The 23,981-nt window shown below is 36.2% G+C and overlaps 1 protein-coding gene across 23 annotated transcripts in view; it reads right to left on the bottom strand.

Moving 5' to 3' along the window:
- Gphn (gephyrin) overlaps positions 1–23,981 on the bottom strand; it is a 433,952-nt gene that overhangs the window by 145,406 nt on the left and 264,565 nt on the right. For 13 of the 23 annotated variants that reach the window (XM_051148057.1, XM_051147978.1, XM_051148006.1 and 10 more), the window contains 2 exons: positions 16,786–16,848; positions 14,522–14,564 (listed from right to left, as the gene is read on the bottom strand). In XM_051148057.1, coding sequence (XP_051004014.1) covers positions 14,522–14,564; positions 16,786–16,848 — 106 coding nt within the window. The remainder of the gene's footprint in view (positions 1–14,521; positions 14,565–16,785; positions 16,849–23,981) is intronic. The other 10 variants (XM_051148041.1, XM_051148134.1, XM_051148048.1 and 7 more) reach the window with 1 other exon arrangement.

The raw sequence follows: 23,981 nt of genomic DNA, 5'->3' as shown, positions 1-23,981 counted from the left end.
AGTATTAGGAGAAAGAAATGCCAAGGTATACAATTGTTTTAAGGAGGCAGTAGTTTAAAAGATTCCCTACCCTGGCCTGCATTCAGGCTCTAAAACCCTAATAACAGTCTTTCTTGTAGCTATTTTCCTTTAAAATAATTTTTTGATTGTGTACACCTTTCTCCCCGCCCCACTTCCAACCCCCCCTCTCCTGGGTTTTGAGCTGATTAATGTGGGTGCTGGGAACTGAACTCAGGTCCTATGCAAAAGCAGTAGGAGCTCTTAATTGCTGAGCTATTTCTCTAGCTCACAATTACTTTCTTAAAACAGATCATGAGACAAATTTACGTAGGATTAAAAGATTCTAAAAACTACAGTTGTTACCCATGCCAGTTGAAGGATTTTCATTGAAATAGTGTTTATTTAAATTGCCGTTAATTTTGTGGGAGTGCAAACAAAATTGTGGCATTGCTCATGTTTGCAGATTACAGGACAACTTGTAGGAATAAATTTTTTCTTCCTCCTCCATGTGGGTCCTGGGGAGCAGATTCAGGTTTTTGGCTTGGTGGTTGGTGTCTTTCTCTGGGATTTTAAAATTCCTTCTTTAAAGGAGAGTAAAGCGTGTGACTTGTAATATTTTAAATGCTAAGGGTATCTAATGTCCTGGGTCTATTACATAGGTCAGTATTCAACAACCTGAATGGTAGAAGAGGTTTCCTAAGGGTATTTCAATTCAGTAACAAAGAAATGCTGAAAAAATAAAACCATGACAATTACAGGTGTGTAGGCATAAAATTACTATGTAATTCAAATGTCGATACCTGTACTCCCCATACTGGTTTGAAGCCTTGTTCTGATAATCTCCTGTCTCAAAGTTGTGTAAACACTGCTCGTCAATTGTCCCCCGATATGCCAATAAAGCAGTTTACAGCCAATCTCCAAACAGGGGGGAGAATAGGGCTGGACTTCCTGCCAGCCACTGGAGGAGGAGTTTGAGGAGGAAGTGAGAGATCCAGCCATGGGGGAGGTCCAAGTGAGATCAGAAGAAGGAGATGGAGCAGGGAAAGCTACAAAATGCAAGTGGGATGTATGCTGGGATGAAACTAGATTAGTTTAGAGGGCTAAGAATAGAGTAGTAACTGCTCAGTTATTGTGTTGTGAAGCTCATTATTAAACAAATACAAAAGAATCTCAATTATTTGTGTGATAGCTGGGTTAAGGGAGAAATTGAGACATAAACACAAGTTTATAAAAATAACATAGCCAGGCACTAAAAATAGATGAAGGTGAAAAAAAGGGAAATAATTAATAGAAAATTTTAGCATATTTTAATAATTCTATCCTCTGAAACCACTGTCAGGGGTAGTAAAGTCACTGGGATGGAACCTAAATATGATTAAGTTCAGTTAGCCAGAATAAAACCAGGAAACATTTATGTATCAAGCACAAAAAGCTACATATGAGTGAAAATCAAGAGACATAGCTAATGACTTTAGTTGGCTTTCTATATCCACAAATAGGCATGTGGAAGTCCAATCAAATCCAGAGCAGAAGCGTTGATTAAAAAAATGCTTCTATACTAAGAATGTAAAGACTAAAGATCGTCTTTCCTTCCTGGCCTCTCTCTAGGGTCTTGCTTAGGCTAGCCTAGAGGTTGTTATACAACTCAGGATAGCTTTGAACTCACACGTCTCCTTTCTTAACTGCTTCAAGTGCTGAAATTATAGGTGTCCACAGCTATGATTGTCTTCTTGCCCTATTTTCTAAGCTATATAGCATAGTATTTATTTACATAGGATTTGTATAGTATTAGGAATAATAAGGAATCTAGAGATGACCAAGTATGCAGAACTACAAAATATACATGTGAGCACTATTTTATATAAGGGACTTGAGTACCAACAAATTTTATATCTGTAGAGGGTTCTGGAACTTATTCCTTGTATATAAGGAGATGACTGTATACTCTAAAACAGTGGTTCTCAACCTATGGGTAATGACTAGTTTGGGGGTCAAATAGCCCTTTCACAGTGGTTGCATATCAGAGATCATGCTTATTCAATAGTTACACTGTGATCCTTTTTTTAAAATTTGTTTTTTATTTCAAGTATATAAGTGCTTTATACCTGCAGGCCAGAAGATCTCATTATTGATGGTTGTGAACCACCATGTGGTTGCTGGGAATTGAACTCAGGTTCTGAGAGAGCAGGCGGTGCTTTTACCCTCTGAGTCATCTCTCCAGCCCTACATTATGATTCTTAACAGTAGTAAAATTAGTTATGAAGTGGCAACAAAAGTAATTTTTTGGTCTGGGGTCACCACATCATAAGGAATTGCATAAAAGGGTCACAACTTTAGGAAGGTTGAGAAGCACTGCTCTAAAACACTTTTTTAATAGCTTTAGGAAGAATTTTCTTTTTTAAAATTATATTAATGAGTATGAGTGTTTTGCCTCCATATGAGTATGTTTACCATGTGCTTGCCTAGTGCCTGCCGAGGTCAGAAGACAGTATCTGATCCCTTGAGACTGTGTTACAGAAAATTGTGAGCCACAATTTTAACCCAGATTCTCTGCAAGAACAACAATGTTCTTAGCCAATTCTCTAGCCCTTTAGTAACATCTTAAAACGAATATTTACCTCAGATATATCTAAGCAATTATGGGCTGACGCAGGAGGACCAAGAGGTCAAGGTCAGACTGGGTCATGCAGTCAGATCCTCTTAAAACAATCGTATTATAAATCAGAGACAAATGTTTTATCTTTGATAGCTGGCAATGCAATTTGGCAGAAAAACAGATCCTTTAAGAGTAGGGCAATGTTGAGTCCTACTGTTCCTTAACACTTCTCTGATTTTTTCAAGTGAAGCAGTAATCTGTGAATTCACTAAAAAGAGAAAGTCAGGTAGGAGCTTGTATATCTAAAAACTCAAAGCTTCATTCTCCCATGCTTCTCTCACCTAGAGTCTCAATAGGATGTCCTCCCCTCTGTCCCACTTTCCAGGTAAGTGAAGACTTTCATGGGACATGTCCCTTGGGCTAATGTTCAGATATAAGTGAGTATATACCATTTGAGACTTTCTGCTTCTGGGTTAACTCACTCATTATGATCATTTCTAGGAGAATGGGGAAATAGAAGGATCCAGAGGGTTCTAGAAACCTACCAGAAGAACATTAGGATGGGCAGATCTGGGCCCAGGGGTCCTGCTCAAACTATGGCACCAGCCACGGACAATACGTGCAGTACATTTTGAACCCTTACCCAGATCTAGCCAATGGACAGGACATTCTCCACAGTTGAGTGTAGAGTGGGGACTGACTTTCACATGAACTCTGGTGCCCCATATCTGGCCATGTCACCTGGATGGGAAGGCCTGGCGACACTCAGAGGAAGGATAGCAGGCTGCCAAGAAGAGACTTGATATCCTATGAGCATATACAGGGGGAGGAGGTCTCCCTCAGTCACAGAAATAGGGGAGGGGAATAAGGGGAAAATGGGAGGGAGGTAGGAATGCGAGGATGCAAGGGATGGAATAACAATTGAGATGTAATATGAATAAATTAATAAAATATATTAAAATAAAAAGAATCACAGACAGGAATTTCCATCAATTAGCACTGAACTTTATATCTAGTTGAATGAAGGATCACATCTTTTCATCAAATTTGTTAGTAGATAAATTACAGTCTAAGGATATTCTTGCCTGAATATTTCATATTGGCACAGCAATATAACTATTAATAAAAGAAGCTCTTAGTTAAGATAAAAGTTGCAAATAATTTTATTATTCATTTCATAAACTTTGTAGAAGAATCATTAAAGCAAAATGACTACCCACAACAAAACACCTAGACAGTTACTCATGAACATAAATTGTTCTAGGAAGGCCCAATATTTAACAACCCATAGCCAAACAGTGGCATCAGAAGGCAAATCACTTCACAGGAAGGATTGCTGTGCCATTTGCATACTTGAGACATCTGAAGACAGCTAAGAACAAAGAAGAGTGAGAGTTATGGGTATCAGCCACACAGTTGGTGTCACGTTTCCCAATGGCCTGCTCTGGAGAAGATCCTGATAGGTTTCCACACCTCTGCTGCTATGGAAGACCTGGGATAAGAGAGCTGCTCCTTCAAGGCAGAGACATTTGTGCCGATTCAGGTGTGTAAAATCCTTCCTCCTCCAATCCTATGCATGTGGTGCTCTGAAGGTTTTCCTTGAGCAACAGTGCCTAGGGCAGTAGAGCCACCGCTGCAGCAGAAGTACAGATGCTCAAGAGCTCTATAGTTCTCTGTGTACCTATGTTGTATCCCACAACTCCCAGGGGCCCCCAAAGCATCGTCATTCCCCACTACACTACAAATGTATCTCCTGTGCCCTGGACACTGGTGCTGTCTTGAGCCTATATTCAAAAGCTGAGATCTTTCAATGTATACTAATGCTCTAGAGCGTGGCTTTAAAGTTACTTCATGGCCACTGTGGATCAGTCATTGATACTATGAACATTCCCATGAGCCTGCCTTGGCACTAAGAAGGAACTCCTCAGCCAGGCTGTGGCATCCCCTATGGGAGAAATGAGACCAGGATGAATCAGTAGTCTTTATCTAAAATCACTAATTCCAACAACTTTCCTCATTGCTGTAGACATCCACAGCTTGCTTGGGGGAACACTTTAGCAATTTTTGCTGATGCAGGCCTCAGCTGATGATATGAAAGGCTGTGTGTTGGCATAATGTTTTTTGGATTGTGTAAACGTTATCCTTGTTCATTCAAATGCTGATTTTTCTACCCCATCTTTGGTTTTAATCTGGAAATTGTAATGTGATGTTTATTTTAAGTATCTCTGTATTGCCAATAAAAGCCAACTAGCTAATGTTGAACAACACAAGAATAGGGTGGCATGTCTTGGTCCAGTGAGTGGAAGAGAAAGAGCCAGAAAGCCAGGAAGGATCCATGTGGAGAAGACTGGGAAACAACAGGATAAATGAACCAGACCTAGAAGATGGGTAAAAAAGCAAGTATAATGTGGGAAATCTGAATGGGAGGAAGCTATACTATCTTGGACGTTTAGGATGGAGTAATTATTGTTCAGTATTGTGCTCTGGGCCATGTAAATATATCCCAGTCTCTCTGTGTGGTTATTAGGGTATATAGCTGGTGAAGGAGTAACTGATGATTATACTAAAATTATAAATCAACATTAAATATTAATAATCATGTCACATAGTGGTGCCCAATGTGGAGATTGATTCCAAGTTTATAGCCTGAGAAATCCTAGATGAAAGACAATTTCTTAGCCAAAGAGTGGTGAACCAAAGACGAACGCATTTGACCAGTGCTGCTCCTTGCTGCTGCCCACAAGGTGGGAGGGAGAGGTGGAACTGGGAAGCAAGCAGGCAGCTTTCTAGACAGAGCTAGGCCTAGAACTGCACCTAAAATGGAAAGTCCCATGATAGACAGCACTTGGACCTTTTCTGGCTTTGTTTTGGCTGTTATTGCCATGGACTTGGTTGCAATATGTTTAGTGGTGAGCACAGTTTTCTATGCCCTCTCTACAAAAGTTCAGGAAGAAATCAAAGGGATGGAATACTAAGTTATAGGCAAAATAAAATAAAGTAAAATAAAATAGAATAGATGTAGGCATGGAGCTCTTTCTAATAGAGAATAGGAATTTGATAACAGCTGGAGCTCAAAGCTCTTAAGCTACAAGGTGCTCGTAGGCTATTTCTGGAAAAGGTCCACCGCTGTTTTAGCAACAAATAAATTCTAAGAAATGATAAGCAAGGCTTCAATATTACAACATGATATGGCACAAATGGCCCAAAACTTAAAATTTTCTTGTTTTTTTTTTCTTGAATTTTTGCTTGAAAGTTTTTCTTTTTCCCTAATAGAGGGAAATAGAGTAGATATTTTTGTTGTTTGACATTACTATAATATGTGATTTTTTTTGAAGATTTTGACTGGATTTGAGATAAAATATTTGATCAGTGTGATGGTGGCACACATTCTTAATCCCAACACAGAAGAGGCAAAGACAGACAAATCTGAGTTAGCCTGATTTACACAATGGAGTTAGGGAGAGGACCCCCCTGTTGATAAGAAAAAGCTGCTTTTTGCAGCTTCTGATACAAAAAAATTTTTTTTTATAATTTCCTGTTGCCATCAGCAGAAATTGATGCTTCCTTAGGCTGGATGAAAATAAGTTAAAAAGTTCAGACTTGACTCAGAAGGAAAAAAAAAAAAAACATGTTCACTTTCATATGTAGATTCTAGCTCCCAATTTTTTTTATTGTATATTTATATGTAAGTATGAGTTGTAGAAGACAGGAAAGCAGGAAAAGGGCCTGTGAGAGAGGAAAAAGTCTTTTGAAGGGTTAAGGACAGTAGAACATACAGGTAATGTTAAAGTGAATAGGAGAATACTAGGGAAGGAAAATTTTAAATGAGGATGGAGGCATGGCGACGGGTATGGAGAAGGGAGAGAAGAGCAGGTGTGGGGAGGGTCACCCATAACTAAGAATGTATGATAATGCTATAAAGAGATCTGACATCGTGCAAACTAACAGCAGCAGCAGCAGCAGCAGCACAGCAACAACAACAAAAACAAAAACAAAAAACCAATAAAATTTAATTTAAACAGAAGTATCATCTGTGTGTGCTTACTGCCCACAAAAGCCATAGGTAATTAAATAAAAATCTCAGTGCTAGGGTTGGACTACCACCTTAGTGAGTCGTTGATCAAGAAGTCCTTGAGGAGAAAAACAACACAGGTTATTGCTACTGCTCTTAATTACTCTCTAGAACTTGATGGTAAGATCTTATTGATGAAGATACCACCAGATTTGATTATAGGACACGATGAATTCAGGTTACAATTGATCTTTGTTTCTGCTTACTGTCTTTCAAAGTTCCTGAAGATGCTATACAGGTTACTTGGGAGAGAAAAGTGATCAACAATCTTATTCAGTTTGCAGCCTTCATACTACTGCTAATGTGGAAAGCAAAATATTCCCACTTGTGCTATAGTGGCATGATGGTTAAGGAGGCAAAGTTTCTGATCAGGTATGTGGCTTGCTCCATAGAAGCAAGAATTCATGAGAACTGTAGACCTGGTTAAAAGCCTGTGGCTTTGAGGTCCTAAGTCTTAGTGGGGAAAAGACTACTGTCATTTTGCAAAGTGGACATGTTGTGTCTATCAGATTGTCTTCTAAATATTTATGTTTATCCAAAGATTAGTGCTGTAGTCAGCTTTAATCAGAGAGGCTTCCTTTTGTAGACTCTGAGCTGGTCGTGTGGCAAGAATAAGCTACTGTTGAATGCTTAGGTCTAAGTGGAACTCCTTCAAAGAACAAAAAAATATTTTTGAAATACAAATTATAAAGATTATAAAGGCTGGAAGAATGTATAGAGTACAGTAGAACACTATCTTCTGGACATGATATGGCCATTGTACTCATGAACCCACAGCAGGTATGATTATTTATACAAGACATGCACAGATTGGCCATATCAACACTCTGTGGGGATTGAGGGCTTACAAAGCCCTATATCCCTCTGAACATCTATGGGCAGCTAATGGTTTCTGGGGAGGAAGAGTCATTTTCTTTAGTGGTGTAGCCCCTGTAAGTTGCCCATACTCCTGTGAATAACCCCTTATCCATAATCAGTGAGAGTGCAAGGGACAAAGGAGTGTAATGGGGGTAAATATAACTAAGTTATGTATACATATAAAGATGTCCTAATGAAATATATTATTATAGATAATTAATGTGATAATAAAACAAGAATCCAGATAGAAAACACGATGAACAGCTGGGCATGGGGGCGCATGCGTTTAATCCCAGCACTCGGGAGGCAAAGGCAGGCGGCTTGCTCTGAGTTCGTGGCCAGCCTAGGGTACACAGAGAAACCCTGTCTCAAAACAACAAAAACAAAAACAAAAACAAACAAACAAAAAAAGAAAACACCACGAACATGATTTCTATATACAAACTATTTGGACTAGAAATGACTGAAATTCCTAGGGATACAAAGCATTAGGTGCTTCCAGGGGCTGATGACAGGAGAATAATGAAGAGAAAAACCGTAAAGATTATTAGTAATCCTTCTGGGTGATGAAAACATTTTTAAATTAGAAAGCAATGACTACTGAGTAATATTGTTGTTTACAAATTATTGCTGAATCACTTCAAAAAATTTTATATTATATAAAACTTATATTAAAAGCAAACGATCAGCTTTTACTGATCCTTTAGGGTCAGCTGTTACTAATCAGGGTGTGATAGCACATATCTGTAATCACAGCACTTGGCAGGCTGAGGCATGAGGGTCACAGATTGCAGGCCAGCTTGGATTACTTAGTGAGTGCAGTCTTGTCTCAAATAAATGAAGGGGGAAAAAAGATCAAAGGAAAGGACAGGGCTTCCTGGCTGTGTGCAGACTTGAGCAGCTAAATGAGGTTCATTTGAAACATTTTTTAAAGATGTGATTCTTGCAACAGAATATGACATTTCACTTTTGACCTCAAAAAGTTTAAGTGTGTGTGTGTGTGTGTGTGTGTGTGTGTGTGTGTGTGTGTGTGTCAGAGAGAGAGAGAGAGAGAGAGAGAGAGAGAGAGAGAGAGAGAGAGAGAGAGAGAGAGAGAATGAGAGAGACTGAGACCCTTGTAATTCCAGACTTGCATCGACAGCTGCTTTTCTTCATTGAGTTGGTTCGGTTTTTGTTACCATAGGCCTTCACGGATGCTCATGGTTAGTGATATTAAAGACAGTACCAAAATAAGCTTATATACCAAAAAACCCACAAACCCAAACCAAACTTACACTACTCCCCCAAATCCCCACAAACAAAACTAAAATAACCCAATAGCCAAAACTTAAACACACTCTACTCTTGGAGATTCCTGTATGACTTTCCAGAGTCAGCACAAGCTCCTTGCTCAAGCTGACGTCTGCTTTGGCTTTTAAATTTTGCTTACATGAAAATCTTATTCTACAGAGCAGAATGGCATAACTAACAGCAGAAGGACAGATAGACAGGCAGTCTCAGGGGAGGGAATAGGGTGAAAGTGGGGGAGGGGGAGGGAGGAATGGGAGGAGAGAAGGCATGGGATAACTATTGAGATGTAATATGAATGAATTAATAAATGAAAAATGGTGGAAAAATTAAATTTAAAAAAAGAAATGAAGGAAGAAAGAAAAGAAGGAAGAAAGAAAAGAAAAAAAAAGCCTGCTTCTATATGAACATTTCTCTCGTTATGTCCACGATTACTAAACCATGACATTATGATCTCAAGTCTTTCTCAAGCTTGGTTCTAGAAACCAAGATTTTCCACTCAGGTTTCGTTTTAGATTGGTGTTCTCTGAATAAACTTTGCCCTAGATTATTCTTCAACCTAGCTCCAGGTCCCCATCTTCTGAGACGGGATCTCACAAGGCCCAGGATGGTCTCAAACTTGAGATTGCCCTGCTTTGGCTTCATGAAAGCTGGTGTTACAGACAGATGCCACCACGTACTATTTTATTTCTTGTTTTTATTTTGTCTGGTATGTGAAAGAAAGGCAACACGAGAAAGCTCTAGAAATCTTCCCACAAAGGAACTGCAATTTGATGGCCCAGCCATCAGATTGGCTGATGGATTATGTACATAAGTAACACTAAGATCAACTATTTCTAGAAATATTGCTGGAAAGAAAAGACTCCTAGTTCTTAAAAATACATATGCTGTAACTGAAATCTGTGTATCCTGGGATTCAAACTGCAAAGGTTTACCAAGAATAATAGAGAATTATAATTGTCCACATACGAAACTTTTAGATATGCACAAATTTCCTTGAGAGATATACCTGAGGAAAAAAATGAAATTCCCAAAACCTAATGTATTGGAAGTTTTCTTTTTCAATTGCTATGAAGAAATACCTCAAATAAAATTGCATTACTGGGCATTCTTCTGCCGTTGTTTACTGAGACAAACAGCACCTCTATTCCTCATGAGCCCTTGATCAGGACTGAAGGCGCTGTGCTTCCCAATGACTCTACTCTGCTACCACATTTGGGTAGCCTTTGTTGTGGGTTAAAGATGGGATAACTCTAACAGTGAGCCTTATAGTTATCTGGGTTTTTTTTTTTTTTTTTTTTTTTTTGGTCCTCTCTTTTTAACTTTAGTGTGTTTGTATGCCACAAGTATGGTGAATACATATGGGTGTGTAGTGTTGTGTGTACAGGCACACACATGTGATCCTGTAAGAGGACTTTAGCTCTCTTTTTTCCTATTGTTCCTTGAATTATTCTTTAGACAGGGTCTATTCACTGAACTAGAAGCTCCCTGTTTTGTCTAATCTAGGCTGGCTAATAACAAGCTATCACCTTGGATCCATCTGTCTCTTCCTTCCCCAAAATTGGTGGCTCTGGGCAGGTTTTTTTTAAGTGGGTGCGGAGCACTCCAGCTCAGATACTTATAAACGAACTGCCTCAAACATTTCTACTGTACTGAAGGGGTACAAAGTTTCTGTATCACTGTCATAAAATGTCTAAAAGAAGCAACTTGAAGGAAGAAAGTTTTATGCTGGCTCATTGTTTAAGAAACTATAGTCTATCATGGTAGGAAAGGCATAGTGGCTGTGGAGCCATCCACAGCAATGGGAGCTTGCAGCATTGGTTGGTATATCATGGTGGATCAGGAAACACAGTTAAGGGCTAGAAGCAGGATTATGTCGTCTGGGAAAATTGAGAAAATGACATTAGATTGGGTTGTAGGCAAGTCTATAGGGCATTTTCTTGATTAATGTTTTGGGGGGGCGGAGGGGTATACAAGAAGTCACCATGACTAAATAAAACTCAGAGATGTCACATAATCACAACAAATGGTCAATGGTTTATACACAAATGTTAGGTTGTTTATGCATGGAGAAAGATGTAAATGAATAGAGGTAGTATTTAATATTGAGAGAATGAGTAACCATTAATAGCTTCTATAGAATTACAGTTTTGTACTGTGTGGTAAATAAGAAAAATAGGGAGATAAGAACAGTCGAAATAAAAAAAAGAATATTGTAGTTAGTTGAGAGAAACAGGCCACCACATGGTTCGGTTGGTAAAGATACTTATTGATAAGACTGATGACTTGAGTTTGATCCTTGAGACTGACATATAAAACAAGAGAACTGAGTCCCATGAGTAGTCTTCTGACATCTACACTAGTGCCATGGGCATTTATGTTCATACACAGACATGGACACACACATGGACATGTGCATGCGTGCACGCACATACACACACACACACACACACACACACACACACACACACACACACACACACACACCTCTACCTCATAATGAAAAGATAAGCTTTGGTTGAGGGCATGGTTACCAACAAGAGTTATTAGCATGGTATTAAGATGAAAGAACATAAATTTACAGAACTATAAAGTTATGATATTAGTTGGTTTTCATATGGACCTAAAGAGCCACAAGGGCCATCTATATGACCATTTTACCCAAAGAAAATAATAAAGAATATTTGGGCTACCATGATGCCTATCCAAACTGATTATAAACCATTAATACAGTAAGATAATCACTGAAATGTAACACTAGAGTCTGTGGTAGATGGGACATAAAGTTCAGAGAATTTGTCCTAAAAAACAACTATTTTTTAGTTTCTAATCATAGTAATTATTCCCAGTGACCTATAATTTCAGAACTAAAAATACACAGAAATTATGCACTTTTCATCATAAAATGCAATTTCTAAGTTAATTTATCTATTTTACTTTATTTTAGTGAGCATCCAATTATCATGCCTGACCAATAAGTTTCTCAAACTTAGGCATTAATGTTTATAAGACTTTTTCTTAATTTTAATTTTATTAATTTTTTCAGATTACAACTCAATTGTTATCCCATCACTTGTATCTTCCTGTTCTCACCCTATTCCCCTCCCCTAGGTCTAAGACCGAAGGGGATCTCCTCCCCCACTATATGGTCATAGGCTATCAAGTCTCATATTGGTAGCCTGCTTATTCTTTCTTTGAGTGCCATCAGGCCTCCCCACCAAGGGGAGGTGATCAAATATGGAGTACCAGAGTTCATGTCTGAGTCAGTCCCTGCTCTCTACACAACTGTGGAGAATGTCCTGTCCATTGGGTAGATCAGAGTAGGGGGTTCAATGTTTACTACTTATATTGTCCTTGGTTAGTGCAATTGTTTGAGCAGACCCACCCGGGCACCGATCCACCCATCACGATGTTCTTCTGTAGGTTTCTAGGACCCTCTGGATGCTTCTATTTCCCCATCGCCTATATTCTCAGAACCTGAAAACAGCCTAAATGTCCCTCAGTTGAAGAATGTTTATAAGACTTTATATTGCATTACTTCAAAAATTCTCCCAGAGTCACATACTATATAAAGTTGTTAAGATATGAAAGCTACACATGCTTGTTTAAATTTATTAACTCATTTTTCATTGCTATAGATTGAACCTACGGCCTTATCTACACTAGAGAAGCATTCTAACACTGGGCTAAAACCCAGCACTGAATTTATTTATTTATTTTTATAATAGTCTCTAAAGATCACAATCAAACATATACTCAAGGGCTTTGAGCAAAGTCAACAGATTCATAACACGGAAATAGTAAATGTTTAATATTCATTTATTTGAAGTTTTCAAATATGCTCCTATAGAATTATAAGTTTCAAATTCTAAACCCTAGGTTGATTTTTAACTTTCACTGGTTTTACTTCTTTCGCCGGTATTATGATTACTGGTGAACAATTAGAGCTTTGTTTATGTGGGGTGGTATATGTGTGTGGTGGTGTGTACATCCATTTGTGTGCGAAGAAGCCAGTGATAGTCGTGTCTTGCTTTAACACTCTACCTCATTTCCTTGAGACAGGTTCTCTCCTTGAACCTAGGACTTGCCCTCAGTCTTCACCCCTCATCCCTCTTTTGGCTAGCCTGGTTCAGTGCTTGGCCAAGTTTAGACAGTCCTCTAGACTCCATTCTCCATGATGCTTGGCTATAGCTGTTCACATGGCTATGATTCACACCCGCCCACCCCCCACCCCCCCGCCCTTTAATATGGTTGTTGGGTATCTGAACTTAGATCTTTGGGATTACACAGCAAGTCCTCTAGCCCACTGAGCTGTCTCTTCAGCCTTCCAAGTATGCTTTAATTATTAAATAATACTCATGTTCTACTGGAGTATAAACCATCTTATTCACTAAAATTCCCATTAGCATGGGTATTTAGTAGACCCATTTCACTCTGGTCTACCTGTGCATCTACTGAAAACCATTAGGAAGAAGACTGGGTGATGTCCTTAAGTTATTAAGAGACATAAAAATAATACAACAACTAAGCATCTACTCAGCATTTTTCTCTGGAGGATCCCAAAGCTTTAATGGGAACTCTTTGAATATAATATAATTTCACTTTAAAGATAGTAGTATAAAAAACTATATTCATAGTTTTTTTCTGTCCTCCCTCCCTTCCTTTCTTTCTTTTTGAGACAGAGTTTCTCTGTGTAGCCTTGGCTGTCCTGGAACTCACTCTGTAGATCAGGCTGTCCTGAACTCTCACAGAGATCCACCTGATTCTGCCTTCTGCACGCTGCTATTAAAGGCATGCATCACCCACTGTGTGGCCTCATAGTTTCATTTTTATAAAACAAGAAAATGAATATACAAAGTTCAATGACTTTCAGGTTAATATTTGTAGTGATTAAACCAAAGGGAGCATTAAGGATTTTTCAATCCTGGACAAGGGAACAATGTTCTATAATATTTTGCCTATGAAGGTAAAAATCTTTTGGAAGTCATATTTACAAAATTATTGTTTATTACCTGACCCACCATCTCCAGTCCCTTTTTGAGACATGGACTTATGATGTAGCACAGACTGGCCAAAATGAGATCTTCCTGCCTTATCCTGAAGTGTTAGGACAATAAGCATGCATGCTCAGCTTGCTGTTTTGTGTCTCCGTCTCTCTCTACCCTATCTTCTGCTTTCGTGGATTTATATTAGAGTTATTTTAATGTGATCTGCTTTTAAGTTATTTTTGGCAATGAGACTTTATATACATTTTTTCAAGACAGGATTTCTCTGTGTAGCCTTAGCTTTCCTAGACTCACTTTGTAGAACCAGGTTGGTCTTTAACTCACAGAGATTCGCTTGCTTCTGCCTCCCAGAGTGCTGGAATGAGACTATTACAAGAGCAAGCTCCTCACCTTAGTGTCACAGAGGAGCTCACGTTGACCTTAATTTGAATGTATCAATTTCCATTCAGCTTGCAAAAAAATTAGAATCAGAAAAATATTTATTTATATTGATATTAAGAAACTTTTTAGGTAGTGGATTTTATAAAGTATATATTCTTGATAAAAACTCTCATCATTGTTCACATTATTATTATTATTATTATTATTATTATTATTATTATTATTATTATTATTATTTCAAAATGCCATTCTTCAGCTCTATGTTCGGATGAGCCACAACTTACAGAGTCTGGAAGCCTACCTGAAAGGATGACTACTTACTGGCTCTTAGAATGTTCTCCTTGCTGCTGCACCTGGACTGGACCTGCAGAAAGAGCACAAACTCAGTAATTTGGGGCTTATAACACAGACTGCCAGATAAGTATGCTTAATGGGCAAGCTCCTGAGGTCTAGGAGAAAAGGTTTTATTTATCTTGGCTATCACAACATGTTAGTAAAAGTCTATTTACATTTTCCAGATATATCTAATTCATTTTTACTTAAAAAAGATTGAGTTCCAGAAAATATTTCAGGTACAATATTATAAATTGGACAAAGGTAATACCCAAACCAATTTATGTGTATTTGAGATCAGTCCAGGTGGCCCTCTATATTTGTGGGTTTCATATCTGTAGATTCAACACACTGTGGATCAGAAAAGAAGAGGAAAAAAATAAAAGGAGGAGGAGAAGGAGAAGACCAATAATACAAAACACCAGCACTATCACCTGTAGTTGTACTACACATGTGATCTTTATTTCTTTGTCATTATTCCTTATGGAATACAATATATCAATTATTTACATAGCATTCACATTGCATTAAGTTATAAAATGAAATAAGGGTTGCAGATGTGGATCAATGGTAGAGCACTTGCCTACTAAGCTGGATACAATATAAAGAAAAGTATGTGAGTAGATGCACTTAGGCTGTTAAGTACTGTATATCATTTTATTACATGAAATTAAAATATTTGGGATTTTGGTATTTAAGGAGGTATTGAAATCAACTTGGTAAGGATATTGAAGAATGACTATATATGGAAAACTTAATACTGCATATTCAGTTTTGAATATTAATCCCCAATCTTAAGGTATTTAGTATGTTTTTACTAGAATAATAATGAAATCCAAGTAAAACTAAAACTATTTTATTATAGTGATTTTTATGTATATGTTAATAAAGGTAATATAAAAGTTCTTATCTGTAACATTTACCTTTGAAGGTAACAACTTTGGTAATACTGATTATAATAACTTCTTAAAATCCTGGCTATGAAAAAATGTTTCTATTGAAAATGAGTTAAATTTAATTAACAAGTTTTAGGTGTGTATATAATTTGTCAACTAGCGGCCCTTTATGCTCTGATTGAAAAATTTAGATTAAAGTGGAACATTTCTTTGAAGTTTATCAAATGGCTATAATTCAATGCCATGCTGAATGGTACTGTTTTAGGTTTTAGATATAGCTTTATTCAAGTCCACACCTCTTCCTCCCACTCCACAGCAGCTTGCCCCAAGTGGAAATATAGACAACAAAGAACTTTCTATAGCTTAACACAGTCTAATAATATATGAAACAGTTTATGAAAGGAATGTTGTAACTTAGGGTAGGTTATGGCTGTCCTTCCCTGAAACAAAAACAAACTATTAATGTTTAAAGAAACAATAATAAAAATGCCATGAACAGATAAGAGAAAACAAACATCAAAAACCAAATCAAATAAATCTAAACATACATGCGCGCGCACACACACACACACACACACACACACACACACACACACACACACACACGCCTGCACGCACTCACATACAAGGTGAAACAAACAATTATAAATGTTAGCTATTCTCTTTTGGCCCAGCTAGTTTATGTAGTTTTAGGTATAGTACAATGGCAGTCATTCAGAAAAAAAAAAAAAAACAAAACATTCTTATATTCTCTTACTTACAAGTCTTATTGAAGAACCATTCTGGACCAAATGAGAAAAAAATTAGTGACTTAAAGAAAGTAAGACATGGAGGGAAAAATAATAACAAAAGAAAAAGAAGAGAGAGACTGAAGAAGTAAACCTGGAAGTTAAAAAAAGAAACCATGGGCTTACAGAAGGGGACAGCGTATAAATGGAAAATGTTCTACTGTATCTTATTGAAAATTCTTATCAAGAAGGTAAGTGTAACTAATGAACTTTCTGCAAAATAAATGAGCAATTTGCATACCATGAAATGAAAACAAGTGTAACTCTATCTCTACAATCTTGACGGGGAAAAGAAACACACATCAACAGACAAATTAATAAAGAGAGGAACTACATTTGAAAAAGTGACTCAAAGAACATAAGAGAATGCTAAAAGCAATGGAAGAAAATCTGGAGAAAGAAGAAAAAGAAAGAAGAAAATGTTGAAAGACAAAAACAGCTCAAAGAAGTCAAATGGAAGTCAAGAAAGTCTTCAACAAGATGTGAAACAAGATGTGAAGGAGCCAAACCCATCGCGCAAAGCAATGTTTGCGAGTGGAAAGTAGCTCCTTTGGTCAGTAATAGTTACTCTTAAGTCGTAGCCTCTATTCCTCCAGAGTTCATCTTTAAGCCCTTCCAATCTAGAGTGGAGCTAGTGTATGGACAGAAACAAGAAATTTACAATGAACAGTGCAGTTCAGATGAGTAGTTCAAATCGTCTCATAAAATGTTCCAACAAATTTACACAATGTCTGTTATATACATTTGATAATGTATATAATGGGAATGTTAGTAAAGAACTCCCTGGTATTTTCTAACCAAACCAAAGCAAACAAACAAACAAAAAAACCCCTTCTGCTTCTCTAAGTAGCTTATAAATTAACAAACCCTTCCCCACAACTGTTTACATCATAGATAAAGAAACCCACATTGCTTTTTTTATAACTCAGTTTGGAACCACATATTTCAAACAGCTCTAGGGGAGAGATTTGGAGAATTAAAACAATTCAGTTCTCTGAAATAGGAGTCTTTATCAAGGTTTGCAAATTGCCAAAAGTAGTATAACTAATGTTTCTCATTTATGTTACATTGGCTGTTGAACCAGATTTGAGAGAAATTGCTTTTAAAACCAGTGATTATGACTTTCTTTACTTAGTGATTTTAAATGTGTATATCTTATTAAAAAAGCTTAGAAAAGTAATTTTTAAACTTTATTGTTAATGTATGCACTGAATGTCCCTGCTACATGTCATATTTATACTATTTACTTATTTATAAAATCTCAGTACAAGGTTTTAAATAGCATTATATAATAGAATTTACTTTTAAATATATTTATATATTATAAATATAAATACAGTTTTAAATAAATAAGTTAAAAGTCGCAAATTTACTTCATTTTATTTTAGTTGTTTTTAACAGTGAGAAAAAAAGGGAATATGAAAAATTAAATATTTTGAGATTATGGGATTACATTAAATTCCTAAGGTAAGAAAATGAAAGGCATACTTTTAGAATCCCCATCACTTTATTCGGTTCTGCCATTTTATATTACTGCAATTAATTCCTAACTAATTTTATAACATAGACAAATGATTTTCCTTTCCACAGGAATCAGAACTAAAACAATGTAAGAACAGTGTGCTCTCTTGAAGTAAATGGAGGAAATAAAAAAGAAACGAGACAACTGAACATACAGGTATTCACTTACTAATCAAGATTACTCAAGACATCAAATAATTTATTTAGACACATGATTACATATAAAGACTTTTTGCTTAAGATCACATAGCTTATTAAGAAATCTTAAGATATGACCGACACAAAAGAAGGACAACATATAATAAATGGTAAGGAACAAAAGCAAAAATGCCTTTCAAAAAGGTGAGAAAAATTTAACAAGCAGCCAGAATCTTTAGAGACAGTTAGATAAATTACTTACCTTATGCTTAGGTCATAACAAGAATAGCACAGTGTTTAAAGTCAGCTCTTCATTATAGGAGGTATAATTGAAAGCCATATGTTATAATAACACGAATTGCTACACATAAATGAAGATTCTTCCAGCCTAACATGAAAAGCTAACTCTTTTGGGAGAAAACTTTAACTTACATTTAATATAACATGAACAACGAAAGGTGTAAATGTCAAAACATATAAATAACATACAAATCTCACGGAAAGAAGGGAGAAACAGAAAGCTCAATCACTCAGAACACAAAAGTTAAGAATGATTATAATTTGTGATACATAAGGGAAGGCACATCACTCTAGTGGTGAAAGATGCATGCATAATGTATAACCATTCATTTATGTCCCCAGGCCCCAGCCCACTCATACATACAAAAAAGCCTTCTAACAATACAGGGAAAGAATGTAGTGCCAAGCTGTTATGAAGAAAGCAGGACACACAGAAGCACAGCAGTGGTCATGTGATTTGAGGTGTTCTTCCCTTAAACCATCCCATCACCATGCTCATTTTAAAGAAGCCAGGAAAAGGTTCCCTTTCAATGCTGCAATAGCTACGAGCCCCCAGCTTGAAGCTAGAGTGAGGAGGAATTTTGATCACCGTTCCCTGTGATGTCAGGGGCTCTCCAATGGAAGCCAGATGTGTATAGCTAGTTAGTATAAATAAGTGCAAATAACAAACATCTCTTTGCTTCTGCATTTCACAGAAAAGAGGACTGAAACAAATCAAACCAAGCTCATGCTAAGGATAGGTTCATAACAATATTAGGATGCATATATTAAAATAAGGATCATATTTGATTGTAGGTCAACACTAATCCAATCTCCCAAAACTACTTCCAATTTGATGCTCACTAGGCTCATTCATGTGCTTTCTCTTAGAAATGCTAGAAAACATGGCCTACATGGAAAAAATCCTGGGCAGTTGGGCAGGTGGGGTCAAAATGAAGAAGAAAATAAATCATTTTCTCTGATGAACATCAAGAAAATCATTTAAAATTTTAGCATGACTAATAATTGGTCAGTAATCACACTTTAAATTCAAAACTAAGATTCTATATATTTGCTTAATTATAAAATCAGAGATGTTATCTGGTTTGGAAAGATACAATTCAATTTTTATACTGTTTAAAACCAAAAGAGCTTTTTTATTTAGAAATTAAATTTCCTATGAATTTCTCAATAAGTTATACTTAAAATATGGGCAGCTCTTGTCAGTAGTGAGGTCACATCAGTTCATCAGAACAAATCCCCTCTGTTTTTCTATTATTAATGGCATTGCTTAACTTCATCTAGTTGTAACATTCTTTTTCATTTTATTCTTAACAGGTCAGACTAGCTTGACTTTTCCTGCAACATGACTTAAGCATTTTAGGTGATGGGTTCTTCCATAACCTTATTTTTCTTATAAAGGTTTTTGTGGAGAGCAAAGAAAATGAAGAATGCATTACTAATTTGAAACTATAAAGGGGGAAATGACTATCAATAGTTGTTATGATAATGGATTCACTGACAGCTATGACATAGTCTATGATTATGCACCCCTTTTTTAAATTATGGTTTCCTCACTAGCTCAGAATGGAAGCAAGTTCTTACTTTTGACCCATGCACCGCAAAAAGGGGAAAACCAGACAAAACAAGCAAGACCTCCAACAAACAATATTGCCTCAAGATTTTCAGTGGGGACTGGCCAGAACTTTCCAGAAGTGCTTCTGCCATGTAACCACATGTAAGAATGGAGGCCATATATGTAGGCCTGGAACAATGTGAACCAGTTCTAGGAAATGTTTTGTACTTTGACCTTTTAAATACCAGATAAGCTTCTGGTCCAAACTCTCTTCTTCCTTTTAGAGTCAGCTTAGATTATCCCAGCTATGAAAAACATTTCCTAAATTCTTTAATCACAAATATTATTTTCCTTTAAATTCTTAATAATCTGAGATATAATTTATCTACCAGTAATTACCAAATTCAGTAATTTAAAATATACAGATTGATGATTTTTAATAAATTTACATGACTGTATTGTCATCATCAAAATCTAGGCAGCTTTTCCTAAACTCTTGAAGTACCTCTGAATCTTTATCATAGGATTTAACATAGTTCTTCATTTCAAATTGTTGATAGTATAGTCAAACAGACTAAACTCATGGAGGGACAGGATCATGACTAATTTTTAAAAAATATTTTCTACAATGTTAAATACAATGTTTTATATACAAAGGAAAAACTTGCAAAATCTGAATGGTTAGGTCTTAGTAATTATCGTTCTTTTCAATCTCAGCAGACAAGAATTTAATTTTGTTAGCATAAGTTCAATTGTAATCTAATATCTATAGTAGGTAAAACTATTTAACCAGCTTATAAGGCACTTTTACTCATTTGGCCAGATAGAATTAACAGCTACAATATGAAAAACAAGTAGTTTCTGTGCCCTGAAGAACGGTCTCAAGAACTTAGAGCTTCCCTTACTACTGAAGTTAGTCAAATAATGACATGTACATGCAGTGGAATAACAGCTCTCCAAACTGCGAGTCTCATTCAGATAAAAGTAGATCTCTTATTTTCTAAGAGAGCAGGATGTTCTGTTATCTCAAATGGTCAGGTCACTAAAAGAGTAGAAATGACAGTTCTGGCATGTTTTAGTCCTTTTATTTCTTTATTTTATTTTTTATTTATTTACTTTTTTTTTTTTTTTTTTTTGGTTTTTTTCGAGACAGGGTTTCTCTGTGTAGCCTTGGCCATCCTGGACTCACTTTGTAGACCAGGCTGGCCTCAAACTCACAGCGATCCGCCTGCCTCTGCCTCCCGAGTGCTGGGATTAAAGGCGTGCGCCACCACGTCCGGCTTATTTACTTTGTAGAATTTTAATTTGTTCATTTTACATCCCAATTGTAGCCCCCTCCCGCCTTTAGGTCTCATCCTGGTCCCAACCTCCCTCCCTCATTTGACCTCAGCCTATCAAGTCTCATCTGGAATGCTTGTATCTTCTTCCTCTGCAGCCTGGCAAGGTCACTCTGCCAGGGAAAAGTGATCAATGAGTGGACATCGGACTCCATGTCAGAGGCAGCTCCTACTCCCCATTTTATGGGACCCACAAGAAACCTGCGCTACATCTAAGCTCTTAAACTCTAATTATTAAACTCATGAGTAATCTCTCTTTGAAAGTATGAACTTCTTTGAGGAACATTTATTACTAAAACTATAAGAGGAAAAGGAAATGGGTCCCATTTGTAAAGTGACTTAGATTGTGTCCTCTTTAGCTTACCCAGAAACAAAAGGTAAGTATTGTTTTAAGTATCATTAAGCTAACAACTCTTATAACATTGGAGTTCTAAGTCCTGTGTCCTTCTCAGTTCTTACATAAACATAAGATTTTCTTCTCCAATGGTTCTATCCGCTTATTACTTTATTGGAATAAACCAGGCTATACGAATTTGGATTAATTGAGCCTAATGATTATTTGTTCTTAATTAGATTTATGGGACTATAACATATATTCAACTGAAGAGCACAGAGAGTTTTGGTTTACTTAAAACACAGGAGGCATCAGAATAAAGAGGAACATTATTTGAAGTTTAGTTGTTTCCTTTTCCTAGCTCTTTGACCTTGGGCATGACCTTTAGCATTTGGAACTTTTAATTTCCTCATACATAAAGTGAGGGAAATTAACTAGAGTAATGTATGCAAACCTAAAAAGAGAATTAAAAGGGCACCACAGATCGATTACTGTCCTGACATAGATTTATAGTTTATAGGTTGTATGAATATAGTTAGAATCTGAAGCATAAGAATAAAAAAATTTCCAAAAGATCATGCCATGACCCAAGTGACAACAGACAATAGTTTATTTTGAATTAAAGCTTTACAAAATGGTTGAATGAAACTCTGAGATTAGCTGCACAAGGATTAATCTGGTTCTGTGTTGGATGTCTTTAGTGAATTTTATCTCCTCTCTATAGGTCTTAATTTCCTTATCTACAAAATTAATATGTTTCTAGGGGTTTTAAATGAAGTCAATGTGATTTTTAAAGAACTCTAAAACATCTTAAAGACCAGGGGTCCATTCTCTGGGATAAATAAATAAAATTATAAATCTTTCTACTTAGTAACATAATATTTACTATTTCCATCAATTTTGAGATTAGACAACAAACTACAAGATATTAAAATAAATGCTTACTTCAGGTTGTGGTATCTTAGAACACCATTTAATTTCATGTGATAGCAGTTACTAAACCTTATGTTACAATTTTTTATTGAATGAATAAAAATAGGCATTATTATTATCATTACATTTGCTTTAAATATTTTAAGATTTCCATTTATTTGGTCATATTTGCCATTTAAATACATTTTTTCCCTGCAATTAACTCTATATTTTAACAGAGTACTAAGGGAGACCATAGCAAAAGTAAGGCAAAAAGCAAAACAAAACAAAACAAAAATCCCCCAAAACAAAACAAAAAAACCAAACAACCAAAACCAAAACCAAAAAATGCTGGATTAGGTATTTTTTCAACCTTCTTTTATTTGTAGGATTTTGTGGCTCTAAGAAACTTTTCCATCCTTATTATCTTTAAAGATTTTTCCAAAAATTATTTATATGTCTATGTATGTTAGCGGGTGTGTACAATCCATGCGTCCTGTGCCCACAAGAACTAGAAGAGGTGCTAGAAACCCTGCAGTAGATATAGTTGGTTGTGAGCCATCAGATGTAGGTTCTGCCAAACTCAGGTCCTTTGGAAGAGCACCAAGTGCTCTTAACCTCTGACCCCAGCTTTCCAACCCCCATTCTTTATCTTTTATTAAATACTATATAAAAGGAGTACTTTAAAAAATATATGTACACACACACAACACACACACACACACACACACACACACACACACACACACACACACCAAAATTGGTCATTGAATTAACCAGTTGCTCATGTAATATTCTTAACAAGAAACAAAAAAGAAAATTGTTATTTTAAAAATATATAAAATAAAACCTCAAAATTAAAATTAACTCTGCATTATATTTTTCCTCCTAGTTTAAACGATGCATTAAATGGTATACTCACTTAAAACTCATCACACTTAAAATTATCATGTCACAGGTGAATTTACACAAGCGCACACACACACACAAATGCAAACATGTGTGTGCACATGCACAAACTTGCACCCATCCATGCTAAGTCCTTGCAGTCTAAGTCATTGATTACAGATCAAGAGCAACAATATCATCCATCAGTAACACATAATGTAAGTTGCTGTAGGCACTAGGATAATTTTTATATGTAAAAATGTCTATAAAGACTTTTCAGGGGACCATTCGTAAATTTCTCAATAAATAATTTTTATTATCTTAAACTCCACTGAACTTGCTTATGCTCCAGGTTTAAATGAACAATTCTTTTTTAGTATTGACTTCTATATGAAGCTGGACCTGCTGCAGGGCACACAGATAGTGAAGTGAGTTATAATCATTACAAAAAGCCAAAGCGTATTTATCTTTCCTAATAAATAATTTGATAATTTCTTTATCTGTAACCATTAAAAAGAATACAATATTATTATAGCACATATAGAGTACGCTTAAGAAGAAAAACTGCATAAGAAGAAAAATACATGATTTAAGCACACAGGAATTTGATTAATGGTAAATATTTTTAAGTATTTCCTAGACATAGCTTTAATTCTAAACTCAGTCATTCTCAATGATTGATAGAAATGGCAAATCTCAGACTGGTCTTCTTTTGATATCAACATGATTGATTTGGCATTCTCAGAAATTAATTTCACTTTAATCTTGGTGCATATGTA

The sequence above is a fragment of the Acomys russatus genome, chromosome 1 (assembly GCF_903995435.1).
Source record: "Acomys russatus chromosome 1, mAcoRus1.1, whole genome shotgun sequence".
Classification (NCBI taxonomy): Eukaryota; Metazoa; Chordata; class Mammalia; order Rodentia; family Muridae; genus Acomys; species Acomys russatus.
Note: the sequence above shows the minus strand (reverse complement) of the source record. Positions and strands in the feature narration are given on the sequence as shown.